The following is a 15,220-nucleotide window of genomic DNA, read 5'->3' as shown; positions in this document are numbered from 1 at the left end:
GGGGGCTATGCAGCACAGAAGCAACAGTACAGATTGGGAAACACAGTTTTGGGTGCCATCAACACAGAGATAATTAATAAAGAACCATCTGTTAGTTTGTTCAACTATGTGCCAAGCATGTTACAGGTGCAGAGGATACATCAGTGTGTAACACAGGCAAAAATCTCTGTTCTCATGAGGTTTAAGTGAGAAGCAGCAGACAAAAAACAAATAGATAAAACATAGGTCATTTATAAAATAATAAGTGATATGGAGAAAAATAAATCTAGTAAGGGGGTTAGAGAATGGGATGTGTATGTGTAGTTTGTTCGGAATTCTATTATAAATACTGCAAGTGTATCTGGGTGGTTTGCAATTTTAAATCAGGAGCTTGAACCAAGATCTGAAGGATGTGAAAGAAAACCAGGTGTATGCTGGGGGTGGAGGATGATGGAGGAAGATTCTACATACAAGGAACAGCACATACAAAAGCCTTGAGATTTAGGAAGAATTATCAAAAGAAAAGAAAGCTGAACTGAGGTAAAGAAATGAGAGGAAGAAACAAAGATGGTGAAGGAACCAGAAGTAATTCATGAGGAAGTAGCACAAGTGGAATGTGATGTTTTAAGAAAGAAGGGGGGAGGTTAATAGCTCAAATGCTTCAATAAATATAAGATGAGGAATGAGAAAGATATTGGATTTGAAATACAGATCACTCATGACTTTCAAAGACAAACTTCCTAAGTTCCTGAAGGCTTACACAGAGAATGACAGAACAAGTCATTTGTGAAGAAAAGTGAATAGTACATTTGGACCACTTTTCCAAAGACAGTAACAATAAAAAAGAAAAAGAGAGAACACAGTGACTTGATGGGGTGGCCAAATTGTAGGACTTTTTAGAAAGAGGTTTCACTTGCTAGTATAGATAGTGATGAGAGGGGGAAAGAAAACTAAACCAAAATCCTTTAGGGTAGCACTTCCCAGCCTATCTAACTTCATAGCACACAAAGAAAATTAAAATATTTGGTATTTGTAGGCCATACTGTAATACTGAGGAAGATGCTCCTGGCCAGAGACAACCTTACCAGGGACTCCAGATACCCAGGTGCTGCTTGGTTGTTCCAAAGGCTGAAGGGGCTCTATTTTGGTATAATAACCTATTTAAGATATACAAATACACTGTGACACTCTGATTAAAAGGCCTTCCTCTAAGGCTTTTAGGCCTCAAATCTACCAAGCCAAAGTTACAGATAGAGGGAAGATACAAGCTTTAGGGCACGAACTATAGTCCATCACTAATGACCCTAATGGGTACAGCCTACTCAAGTCATACCAATTCAAAATCATGACTTATATAACTCAGGAAGATTTTTTCCTGACAGGACCCATTAGACAGTGTCATGTTTGGGAAGCCCCTCTGTTTCATTATACATTGGAATATAATCCCAATGTCTTGGAAAGAATATCAACTGTATTACAGGTGAGGTGACTCCTCAGCCAGAGTGTACATTAATACCACCTACAATAGTAAACACCAGATCCTGTCTTCTCAGAAATTCTTAGAGCCACCAGATTTCCTTTTTGTACAACTATAACTACATCCCTCTTGATCATGTGGCGATGACTAGTAACATAATTGTTACTGCCAGCTCCTCCCACCCTCCATCTCATAGACTCAGGCACATACAAAAACTACGGTGTCATAATTATAGTATGGCTTCAGAGGACAGTGTTCTATATACCCCTTAGAGACACATAGTCTACAACTACCTAAATTTAAGGAGGGAGTGAAGAGGTGAGAAGAGGAGGAAATACTTGATAGGACAAAATCCCAGAGTATATACAAGGCTATGGGGTTAAGGAATATTTGTTAGAAATATCTTTTTATACAGGTTTTATGATTTACAAATCACTTTTCCCCATATCTCTTATAATCCTAATAACAATCCTAAAGAAAGATGCAATCCTTTCTACTCGATTGATGAGGAAACCCTTAGAGAAATTAAGTGAGGAGCCAAGGTCACTCAGTTGGTGTCAGGGCTGAGACCAGAACACTGCTCTGTTCTTTCTGCTCCATTATGCTAGCAAAGGGATAGAGATAACAAATAATCATACAGAAAACTGTTGTGATGAGGAGGAAACTGAAATTCACTCAGAGAGGCTCCATGACCTGGCCTCTTCCTTTTTAGAAAAGAAGAATGGAAGCTTATTTATTTCCAAATGGAAATTTCAACTTGAGAGAACTCAGGCTATTGATGTGCTGACAAACTTAGTGACTGTCACATTATTCTAGTTCTTCCAAAAGTGGAAAAAAACACGAAAGAAAAGACTGTATTAATGTTTGCACTAAATATAAGCTAAGCAGCAAAATGTTTTATGATTATGACTAATAATTTTATTAAGGAAGGTAAATAAAAATTTTCATTTCTTCATGAACTTGTTCATTCATATTTAATATTCTATATTTGGTCTAGCCTTTTAGAGTTATGCCAAAGAAAACCTGTTGTTTTCTAACAATAGAGTAAGAAACAATCCCAAGATATTTTCATGCAGCTAACACCTGAATAGATTACTAGAAAATATCATATGAACATCCCAGCCTGAGTAATACCTGAATGATAACTGACCAAAGAGGCTTCAAATATACAAAATGGTGTCAAAAGAGAATCAGGAAAGTGACAAAGAAGAAAATTATGCTGCACCAAGGGTTGAGAAAAACTTCTGAGGTTCTCCATACTGAAGACACCAAGATGTTGTCTAAGGGAACAAAAGAAACTACATGTTCACTTATTTAAGATGTCTTACCATGAGATTCAAGTCCAGCTCCCTGTGCCAGTCCATTGTCATAGGACTGAAAAAGAAAAACATTGTTCAGTTTAATAGGGAAATAATAATAATAATAAATGAATAAATAAGTTGCCATTGCACTAAGTTTGTGGTCTCTTCTAATTTTACTTCTCCTTTGTATCTTCCAAAATATGTGTTTTTCCCCATGGAGAATAGAATTAGGCATTTTCAAATACCTGATTTTGTCTTCTTATTCACCAAGCCAAATCACTAAATGTATACACTAGGCACATTCTGAGAATAGATTGTTCAAAGTTATCTACATATTCAATCTCAATTCAATAAAAGCTCCAAACCTTACTCCTTTACCATTGCAAGTATGCATGAGTTGGAGGAAAATATAAGGATTTCCCACTGATAGAACATTATAAACATGAAACAAGTCTATTTGAGGCAGTCTGGGGTCACTGAGAATAATGATAGCCATTACTGGGTACCATTATTTGAATCTCCCCACATACACTCCAAAATCAAAACAGAAGAACAGTAAAACTTTGAAAACTCAAACCTTAGCAAGCAAGAAGACACACTCAAGCTTCAGATTACCTGTCTACAGAAAAAGAAACATCAAATCCCAGCAAGCCATCTATTGCAACTCTGACACACCTTTGCAGAGAGCAAGGGTGATTTATGAAAAATCATGAGGAGGGGAGCTAACAGTAGTTCCGAGACTGATCTAAAATCACTGCCTAAAAGAGAAAGTCCACCCTAAATATGAGAAATACAGGCAATTCTCACTTTGCACAGTTCTCTTATGCACACATTCCAGTTGCCATGGTTTAGCTAAGTACACAACAAACTTCAGTAACCACAGCAGCATATTAACTGCAATTGCAGAAAGTACAAAACTCCGTTACTGGCTCTTCAGTCTGCAGATCACTACATAAATAAGAGATGTGCATCATGATCAGTGATCAATCACACCACCTTTTTCAAAGTCTGTTAGGAATTGGCCATTGCACATGTTATTCAGTTCACACACAGATAGCAGATGTGGTTGTGCTCTTTGTCTCTTAGTGATAAACCCACATGATGTTTTATTAAAAGGCATAACAGAAAGGGGCTTGGCCAACAAAGATGAAAGTGCAGTAAAGAAATAAAAAGCATTAACACTGGGTATGAAATTAAAATTAGAGTTATAGAAGAAATAGCTATTACGGGGAAGTTGATAATATTGCTGTTTGAGACTCTAGATATACAGTCAGAAGAACTAAGTGAAGGTGAAACATCTATAAGAAAGGGAAGGGCTTGTGATAAAAAAAGATGAAGATGTTCTAGGGAACTGCTATGGGCAAAAAAAACTTCACATAAAAGGAATTCTCAGAGGTTTCACAACACAACACAAAACATACGTTGGAAGCTGACAGAAGCTTAGATTGTGGTCATTTGCCTACACACAGAAAAAAGACTCCATCTTATAACTTATATAATGAGAAGAGGGCAATATTCTCAATATTTCCAATGTTTAAAATTATAGTATACGATATACTGATTTTACTATTTAAAACGTTATAGTATACTATATGCTGATTTTACTATTTAAAACATTATACATTTATAACTGACAGGAAGAGTTTTCAATGTTTTGACAAAAATTTTAAAGGTCACAAAACAATCATAATTTTTCCCATTGATGATTAAAATCACTGTGTATCATTTCAGCTTGTGTGGTTATCATAGCATGGCACTATCATGCAAAATGAGGACAGCCTATTCTGAAAGAGGCCTGGCAAACACAGTATTGGCTATATGGAAGGCACTTAAAAGAATGTGCAAGTCAAGGTGGCAGGGCTCAAATTTTGCTGAAGAAAATTAAAAACAGAGGGAGAAGCCCTTTGAAAATCAGGTAATAAAGGATAACTCAAAAGAGCAAAATTCAGATACCTGAGAAACAAAAGAGAACCGTTTTCCTACCATAAAAATCATGGAACATCCCAGCTACAAAGAAAAGCTACCCGTTAAAGAAAGCATACTTCATTACAATGAAGAGAACAATCTTAAACTAGGAATTCTTCTAAGAAAAAAAAAAAAAAAAAAAAAAAACTCCATAAAATTACTAACATACAAAGTAACTCTGAGATGAAAACACAGCAAATGAAATGAAAACACCTAAGTATATAAAAATCTGCCTCTACTCCCAAGAAGTAGGCATGAATCAGAAGAAAACTGTAATGTAGCACTCCACACTCAAATACATATCCTCAAACAAGCATTTGGAAATAAAAAAGGAAATTAAACGTTGAAAACAGATGAACAAACAACAGAAATAAAAAGAGAAATAGTGTTAGAAAAGAAATAGAAGAAAAAGACAAAATAAGAAATAAATTCTAAATTACAGGATGACTAAGGAAGAATAATCTCAAATGAAAATACAACAAGGGACACTGAAAAAAGCAGAAAACAGCCAAGAGAATAAAAATAGGATAAATAAGTCAAAAAGGTCAAAGAGAAAGTGGCTGAAAAGAAGGTCAGGCAAAAAAAAGAACAGACACTAAAATGGAATTCCTAAAAAGAAAAAAAAAGAAAATGCAAAATAATGGACTAGAACTAGGGGTCAGCAATGGCCCAAAGGCTAACTCTGGCTTGCAGTCTGGATTTGTATGGCCCTCGAGTTAAGAAAATGGTCAATTACACTCATAATAAAGGAAATAATAAAATGAAAAATCATGAGAGGAGGGGAGCAAAATTAAAAATATACTGAAATATCATTTTTTGACCACCAGAAAAAAAGGTAAAAACAAAGAAAGTATAACACTTTTTACTGGTGAGGCTATGTGAAAACAGGCACTCTCCTATATTGGTGGGAAAACAAACTGGTCTATTCTTTTTGGAGAGAAAATGGGAAATCTCTAATAAAATTACATATGCATTTACCTTTTGATCAAGCAATTCCACTACCAGAAATTTACTCTGAAGATGTATCTATAACAATATATAAATATATATGCAAAAAGTTATTAATTACAGCATTATTTGTAATTGCAAAATATATGCTCTAAATATAGAATTGCTGAAAAAAACCATGGTGCATTCACACAGTGGAGTAATATAATAGGAAACTATAAGAAAAAGAGAAAAATCTCTCTGAACTGATAAGGAGTAATTTTCACATTGTACTGGTGGTTTTTTGTTTGTGTTTTTTCCTCCCAAGCTATACTGTTAAGTGAAAAAACCAAACAGCAAAAAAAGAGTATGGTATGCTACCTTATGAAGAAAGAAAAAGCATTAAAAATATACGTATCTTCTCATCAGTAAGAAATGGAAGAAAGATAAACTGAAAACTAATGAGAATGGTTACCTACAGGGTGACAGGGAACAAGATGTTAAGTATGGGAGTTAAGAAGAGGGTGGAAGACAGGGAGGGTGAGGGGCAAGGAGTCATACTTCTCTGTATGTATCTTTTTGTATAGTTCTGAAGTTAAGAACCAAATTAATTTTTCACATATTAAGTAAATAAATAAAGTCAAAGTTGTGGGCAGAAGAGAGCTAAAAGTGAAGGGAAAGCCTAAAATGGAAATCAAAGACAAACAAATAACCTACTTGTATTTCAAGCAGATAACATAACCATATTAAAGGAGGGAAATAAAATAAGTAACTGGAGTACTTCTTAAATATAGTATTCTGACTATATGCCCTCAGACTCAAAACAAAAAGAACCAACGTATTCTGGGTAATAGGAGCCGGGATTGCTTATCACTTTCAGAGAATGGAGTCACAAATGAAAGGACGAAAGTTAAAATGAGCCCTGTGGTGTTAGACTGAAATTTGAGGCATCACGATATTCATGGTTTTAATATATAGATACATAAATAGACACAGAAATATAGATTGTGTGTGTCTGTAAGGGGATGCCTATGTATGCATACATTTCCTATCTCTGCCTGAGAAAAGGCCTAGAAGTAATGACATCTCAATACCAATGAGCATACCTAGTACCCAGATTCAAGTTTCTAAACTCTATCCTCCAACAAGAATAACCAAGGCTCCTCAAAGAAATGACTGATTCCAGAGCCGAGGATGGAAAAGTAGAAGATAAACCTGGAATATCTTGTGCCAGAAAGCAAGGAGGTCTTCAACATGTCAAAAGGGCATAGAGCCTACTTAAAGGGGTTCCCCCAGGCCTAATCTGGGGCAATCTGAGCATCAAAATAATGACAGTAACAGATAACAACCCATTGAATAAAATTAGAAACTAAAGTCCATAGAGATATAAATAAGTAAGTACAAGTAAATAAATAAATGAAGGCAAAGAGAAAGTTTTTTTCAAACAGTAGAATTTTAACTGATATTTATAGGAAGGATGCGAGAGCTGGAGAGCTGGAAAACGTTCAATGCATACTAACAACACTATTGGATAAAAATTTGATTAGGGACTCACTGAATATTTACAGTCTCCAGATATCTCACCACAAGATATTCAGTAATTACAAAGGGAAAAGTACTAACTTCACAGAGAAAACTCTGGCATATGACATCTTAGCCAAGTGAGCAGACATAGGGCAAATCAACTTGCTGCACCTCCAAATACAGTGCACTGAGAAGCCAGTATTACTTCTGTACCATTCATACCAAAAATTCTTATCACCCACCCTCCTATCAAACATAAATCTCTTTTCCTCTTAAAACTCCTTTAATGGTCTCTTCTTTCTGTATCCACAGGCTTTTTAAAATTTGTGCTGTTGTAGATTCTACAAAAATCTGATCCACAGTTACACATTCACTTAAATGCAACTCCATTCTTCTTAGGAACTCATAGACATTTTCACTTTGAAATACTGCCTACGAAAAGTTGAATTAACAGCCTAAAATATTCTAACAGCCTCAAAATATTCTAATCTATAAAATGAAACACTTCATTTGGAAAATAATAAACCTGTGAAGCAGTAGTTTTATTTCTCCTTTTATACAGAGATGACACAGTACAGCAAAGGATAGTTCTGCTGAGACTAAGCTTTCCTTACTAATGCCAATAAAAAGTCTCATCAAAGATAACATAATCTTCCAGCTTGCTTGTCAGGACTCTCTACTAACTCCTGCTAGAATAAGCTGTCAATATTTGACTTTCAGATTTTACTTCTTTTTCTTTTAAGTCGATCAATCCCTTTCTTATAAAGATACTGCTTCTTTAAATAAAATCATATTAAATTTTAATGGTCAAGGAGTCAATCTGTACTTCATTTCTTTATTGTGGTCTGATACACAGTTTACCTAAAAAGCAATCTTAGTGCTCTCATTTTCAAATAGTTGGTGGAAGAGATGAGACATACACTATAATACAGCCCTCATGTACCAGCAAAAACAACCTAAATAGTCAATTTTATCAATAGAACTCACCATACTTCTTCTAATATAGGTGATGGCCTTTTTCATATCCATGCCTGACCAGTTGTTGAGCATATAGCAAATACAGGAAGCACAGTACACAAATCGCATGTCATTTTCACTGCCTTCAGGTACTGCACAAAAACTGAAAATAATAACAACAGTATGATTTTCTATTAACAATGGACTCTGATTTTTTTTGCATGGGGGTTAGAAACACCTCCTGTGTGTCTTTACTTACAGAAAAATCTGTTGATTATTCCACTTTTATTATTCAATAAAGAATAAGACTACTAACTTAAATAATATAAAACTTTCTCTAAATCATCATTCTAGTACAAACTTTTGATTTCTTGGTCATTTTACACACTACCATGTTACTCCCTCCCAGATGCTTACTCAACATACGCTTATTTGCTCCCAGCCAGGGACAGCTGCAGTAGACTGGCTTGAGAATGGCAGAAAATGTAAAAGGTAAAACCTGAGACCCACTGGGTAGTAAGAAATTTCCAAGCCCAAGTTTTTCTACGTGAAATTTCTTCTAAATGTATACACAGATAACCATTTAATCGATTGATCATACTGTATTTTAATTTTACACATTAGTTGTATAGAAGTAGCAATCTATGTTGTGTATGTATTTATAAACAAGAATAAGGAAGCAATAATCAAAGGCTACTCTGAAATATTGAGACATAAGCCATATATGTACTGGCTGAAGTAAATATTTAGTTTCATAGTTTCATTAGTACCTACACCTTCATAGTGTTTCCAATTAATGTCAATTTATTCTAATTGTCTACATTTATTTTTCCCTCATCAAGAGCAGTGTTTTGAAAACACTGACAGGAAAACAGAGCTATTAGTAGATGGAACACAAAGAGTTAACAGCACAGCAGGATTTGTTTGCAGTCTTTTCCTTAGCCTTTTCACTACTGCTTTATCCCTTCTCAGACTTAAAAATCTTTTTCTACCTTAAAGCTCCAGGAAGATTCATCTGTAGACATACCACGTGAATCACCAAATATTAATGAACATATGAACTCCTTTTTTTATTCTTTAAAAACGTCAGAGAAACTACCCTACCTACTCTGGAATATAATATTCAATGTTCACCCCTTTCTTCCCTAATCAGCATAAAGCAAGGAACTGAAGTTCAAACTAAACATATACGTCCTTCAAAATATCAATTTTTCATCTAGAATGTAAATTAGATTCCAATCCTGAAATTATTCGACCATTTATTTATGTACTCATTGTTGTTAAGAAGGAAGAGAAAGGTGTTTGGCTATTGTAATTATTTTTATTTTCACTCACAGAAGAAATCTTGGGTCACTTTTTTGATTACGCACTTTATCATGTACCTTGTAAGCTTTAGGTGGAGTTCTAACAATAAGAGTATGATCCTCTAAAGATCTAGTATAGTATTGTATCCATTTTTTAGTTCCAAAATATTTTTTTTATTACAAAAAAAGTAACAAAGAATCACTCATACCTCCCATCTTCCAGCTGGAGGGCTCTCAAGCCTGCTAAGCAAGCTTCTTTATTTACTCGGCTTAAGTCGTCTCCAAGAATAACTAAGCATGAAAGGCCAGTGTAAGTCATTGCTATGTGGCCACTATCATAAGGATGAGCTGTTCCAGGAGCCTAAATACAAAATTAATATAGTACTAATTAATGAAGTGATATGAAAACTTATTTCATTAAGAAATCTGACATAAGGTTTTAGTAAATAGTAAAATTAAATGTGGCTTATACTGATTTGTATAGACATCTTATTGAGAAAAACAAATCTCCATTTTATATATATCTCAACATGAATATGATTGAATACATTCCAGGCTACCTAATTTTTAATTCTTTGATACCTCAGGCATTATGGAAGTAGTGATGATATTCAGGTAAACCAAATTATTTATTACTTTTTTTTTTTTTTTTTTTTTTTTTAGTAACAGCGTCTTATCTGTCACCCAGGTTGGAATGCAGTGGTGCAATCATAGATCACTGCAGCCTCCAACTCCTGGGCTCAAGTGATTCTCCCACCTCAGCCTCCTGGGTAGCCGGGACTACAACAGGCACAAACCACCATATCTGGCTAAATGACTTAAACCTCATTCTTAATCCTTAATCTGTCTCCTAGACTCTCAGCCACCACTCTGACAGCTCTATGTGATACCACTTGGAATATCTAGTTTCTTTTACCACCCAGAATTCAGATGAAGGTAATACAGCATGAAGTGAGACCTAGCTTGCCTAGAAGATATTAGGATCCAGGTGAATGAAGGTCCAAAAAGGAGTTTCAGGAGAGTCTGTGAACCAAGGGCAATAATGGTTTCTTCTTCAATTTTACTCCTGTTATTTTGAAAATGTTTTGGTGCAGGCGTCGGTTGGGGGAAGGATCATATTTTAAAAGTAATGATAGAGATAATCAACTCTATCACTTATAATTTAAGTCTTATAAAGTCAGAAAAGCATATAGCCTTCCAGAAAAAAAGATTTCTGAAACAAAACTTATTTTATATAGCACAAACCTAAGTTAAATATCACAGTAGTGATCACCACATAAGAAACTAAAAAACGATACAATTAAAATAAACTCCTCTGCCTTCTATAATAAATGTAAACTTTTACAATCATTGAAAGGCATAAAATCCTGGTTCTATTTCTCACTGGCTTGCTTAATGTTCCTAATTCTAGAAAATGAAGATATTAGTACCTACACCTCACAAGGTTATTGTGACGATTAAATAAGTTACTGTCTAAAAAGCTGTTAGTTATCTTAATGTTGATTAAGTGCAAGGCAAATATCAAAGGGGCCACTAGTTCTTTGGAGTCAAGATTCAAGGGTCTTGAAACCACCCATGACTTAACTGTAAGATTTTCTTGCATACTGACCTTCTGTGGCTCCTCACAGAATGAGTGTGAACGGTGTTCACTACTCTTTTTATAATAATCTGAACCCACCCCACCTACCCACCTTTAGATACACACTTTTTTTTTTAAGATAGGATCTTGCTGTGTCACCCAGGCTGGAGTGCAGTGGCACAAATCTCAGCTCACTGCAACCTCCCCCTCCAAGGTTCAAGCAATCCTCCTGCCCTGCCTCAGGCTCCCAAGTAGCTGAGACTACAGGCACGTGCCACTACATCCAGCTAATTTTTGTATTTTATGTAGAGACCAGGTTTTTGTCATGTTGCTCAGGCTGGTTTCAAACTCCTGAGATCAAGTGATCTATCCTCCTAAGCCTCCCAAAGTGCTGGGACTGCAGGTGTGAGCCACTGTGCCTGGCCAGATACACAGTTCTTTATATGGTCTCACAAATGTACCAAGCAAATTTCCACCTTTACATCTTTCATTCTAAGTTCCTCCTCAGAACTCAAGCTCCAGTTCTCCTGGCTATCCTACTCCACATTTACAATTGACTTCTTAGAATTCCTATTGCATATTTAACTTTTTGATACTTAAACACCTGCTATGTTAAAAGAACTGCAGGGAAGCCAAACATAAATTAAATGTGGACCTTAACCTCAAGGGCAGAAGGTAAGTCTACTCAAATAATTACAATAAAATGTAATGAGCAGTCATAAGGGAGGGATAATGATACATAGGTTTAAAAAGGAATTCTTTTCTGCAAAAGAGGAGCTTGGGCAGCTATAGATGAAGAGGAGGCATTATAGGTAGAAGAAAAAGTAAAAGCAAATTAGAGAAAGAAAATTCTGGGGTGCACATTAAGGACAACACAAAATTTGATAGAGAGCATGGGATTTGTGAAAGGAAATCGTGAGAATAGTGGGAGGATCCATCAGTTTCTCAAAAAGTGCTCTACAGCCACTGAAGGTCCCAAGCATTTATCAGGTAAGTCAGTGAATGGTCCATAGATAGTTTGGTGGTTTCGGAAGAAAACTCAGTGACAATATTTTATTCATATACTGTACTGGACAAACCAATGTGCCTCCTCACATTCTCTTGGCCTAATCTGTCTCCTAGACTCTCGGCCACCACTCTGACAGCTCTATGTGATACCACTTGGAATATCTAGTTTCTTTTACCACCCAGAATTCAGATGAAGGTAATACAGCATGAAGTGAGACCTAGCTTGCCTAGAAGATATTAGGGTCCAGGTGAATGAAGGTCCAAAAAGGAGTTTCAGGAGAGTCTGTGAACCAAGGGCAATAATGGTTTCTTCTTCAATTTTACTCCTGTTATTTTGAAAATGTTTTGGTGCAGGCGTCAGTTGGGGGAAGGATCATATTTTAAAAGTAATGTTATTAAAGCACTGCAATAAATATAGGTAGACATCTATATATAGTATAGTACTACACAACGGTTATCATAACCAATGGCATGATATTCTGTTCATTATGACTAAATGAAGACATTACCTTTATTCAGGATTAGCTTAATTTGGAAAATATGATAGGCATGAAAAGGGACAAATTTTCTGAATCCTTTGTTTTCTCATTCCCTGCTAAATACAGTAGGCACCCATAATTGGAGTCCTGCTGGTAAATACATATGACCTTAACACAGGTAAGTTGGTTTACAGCTTAAGGCAGAGGAAGAAAGCTGAAGTAGTACCTCTATCAAAGTATGTCATCTTCTCCAAAATCACTACTATTTATTCCAAAAATTTGAAGCTGATTATGGAAAAACTGGTAGCTCTCCATTTACCTTGCAAGTGGATATAAATCTTGATATACTCAGTCCAACAATGGTTATTATTATAACCATTATATTATAATATAAATAATAACAACCATTATATAAGCAGGCTGGCCCCATCAAGGAAAAAGTTTCTATGTTGTGAGGCCTCTTTAGAAAAAATGATGCTTTTCTCCACTTTATACTGTAGAAAAGTATTGATATTTTGTGTACATATGGAACAGCTACAGAGTTTCTTCTGGGTCTGCTCCTTTGAAGAAGAAAGCAAGCTCCTCCCTCTTCACACTCACTGTTTTTATACTGGCATGTGCTGGTATCAAAGCCTTTGGATATAACCATGAAGAAGTTCTGCATATTCTCATAAAAGTCATTAAAATAATCACTACCTAGGTCTTCAATCACTACCTTTAGAAGGACTTTTTCTTTTATTCCTAAGAAATGTGAGTTAAATGTAGAGTCTTTCTATAACACAGTGAAGTTTACTGGCTTCTTAGAGAGCAAGTATCAAAACACTTCAGTGCTCTACTTTCCTTTACTCAGGAAATCACCAATAACTTTTACACACAGATACATGATACTGAGACAATTTTTTGTAACAATTAATAGAAATTTCTATGTGTTTATGTACTGCATCTATTCTTCCTGGAAGAAAGTGCACTTCTTTGAGGAATTAAGGTAGGTATAGGCTTCCTTTAAAGGGTTTCAGTTTATAATATATATATTATTAGACAATATTTAGTCACACTGAAACCTGGAAGCCTATTTTTTTCTGTGTAATTTCTTAGCTTCCTCTTTCACTAAAATATCCCTACATCCCTTCTGCTTCCTTCTGACCCGAACAGAACTAACCTTTGATGGATTGAATGGAATACCCAGGTATGAAGAGCCTCGGAAACCACAGCGATTTAGATTTGATCCTAGAAAATAAAAGCATGTGCTTATTTAAAGTACACTTTATTTTTTGCACAGATTCTAAAGCAGTTTAATTACACAATCTTTCAGAAACAGACTATTCTAGTCTCCATTTTCATACTGGCTAATGCTGAATGCTTACCATGTGCCAGGTCCATTCTAGGTGCTTATGGGAATTTCCTCATTTAATTTCCATACGAGTCACAGATAACATAATGATTTCTATCATGTACCTTTTATTAATAGCCCACCTCACGGCCTATAAAGTCCTTTCATAATTCTCCTGTAAGATCAATTTTTACATGATCAACATATTCAATCCCCCTTTCTATAGAACAGAAAACAGAAGCTCAGAGGTTAAGCGAATGTTCAAGGTAACAGTTAATAACACAATAGGGTCTAGTGTCTTTTTACTTTAACTCATTTAGTGTCTTTTTACTTTAACTCACTGCTTCTTTACACTGGAGCAAGCTAAAGGTATAAAGTTGTAGAGAAAATATGTACTTTGTATTTCCGTATTAGCTAGACCTTCGTTCTGAGTCCAGTAATCCACTTGGCTTTGAAGTATGTAGAATACTGTAAGTTAGCACTTAGTCTCTCTCGACTCAATCAAAATATGTTTATGCATACTTTTTTGCTATCTAAAAATTTTAATTTCTCAAGATATCAATGGAATGTAAGTTGGAACTTAAAAGAACAATCAACTATACAATAATTAGGGTTTTAATAGCTATTAGAAAATCAGTATGATAGATGCTGAAAATAATAATGCAGTATCAGCAGACTGTAAATGCACTGCTGATAAAAAGAATTGAGTTGGTCTAGTCTCTGATATGAAGAACTACCTTCATAAGAGATTATGACTTGTGTATGACTAACTTCATTATAACTGTTTTTCACTCTCCTACTTCTTCATTAGGTACTATACTTTTTCAGCTTATCCCCCTAAAATACTTAAAACAGTAGTTTATACATTAATTCTTTGAACAAATTAGGAACCACTAAAATTTAAACTCTCCACCAATTATCATCTCTCTACTGGCAAAAAAATGTATTTTAAAAAGATACTAGTAGCCAGGCCTGGTAGATCACACCTATAATCCCAGCACTCTGGGAGACTGAGGAGGGTAGCTCATCTGAGGTCAGGAGTTCGGACCAGCCTGGTCAACATGGTAAAACCCCATCTGTACTAATAATACAAAACGTAGCTGGGTGTGGTGGCACCTGCCTGTAATCCCAGCTACTTGGGAAGCTGAGGCAAGAGAATTGCTTGAATCTGGGAGATGGAGGTTGCAGTGAGCCAAGATTGTGCCACTGCACTCCAGCCTGGGTGACAGAGTGAAACTGTGTCTCAAAAAAATAAAAATAAAATAAAAAGATACTAATGGTGATTATAATTTCAGTGATTATGGTTCTCTTATCCTAAGGACTTATAAATTAGTAAGCTACTTAAAACTTGCCAATATATAACAGAAGTTACAAAAACACTCATATCCTT

At 35.4% G+C, this 15,220-nt stretch overlaps 1 protein-coding gene across 4 annotated transcripts in view; it reads right to left on the bottom strand.

The window, feature by feature from the left end:
* The window catches only part of PGGT1B (protein geranylgeranyltransferase type I subunit beta), a 55,916-nt gene that overhangs the window by 20,589 nt on the left and 20,107 nt on the right, over positions 1-15,220 (bottom strand). For all 4 annotated transcript variants that reach the window (XR_007726256.1, XM_050793083.1, XM_050793084.1 and 1 more), the window contains exons 3-6: positions 13,660-13,727; positions 9,644-9,795; positions 8,161-8,293; positions 2,785-2,830 (exon numbers count right to left, since the gene is read on the bottom strand). Coding sequence is in view for 3 of the 4 variants with exons in the window: in XM_050793083.1 (XP_050649040.1) it covers positions 2,785-2,830; positions 8,161-8,293; positions 9,644-9,795; positions 13,660-13,727 (399 nt within the window). In the remaining variant the exon portion in view is untranslated. The remainder of the gene's footprint in view (positions 1-2,784; positions 2,831-8,160; positions 8,294-9,643; positions 9,796-13,659; positions 13,728-15,220) is intronic.

Source organism: Macaca thibetana, chromosome 6 (genome assembly GCF_024542745.1).
Source record: "Macaca thibetana thibetana isolate TM-01 chromosome 6, ASM2454274v1, whole genome shotgun sequence".
Taxonomy (NCBI): domain Eukaryota; kingdom Metazoa; phylum Chordata; class Mammalia; order Primates; family Cercopithecidae; genus Macaca; species Macaca thibetana.
Note: the sequence above shows the minus strand (reverse complement) of the source record. Positions and strands in the feature narration are given on the sequence as shown.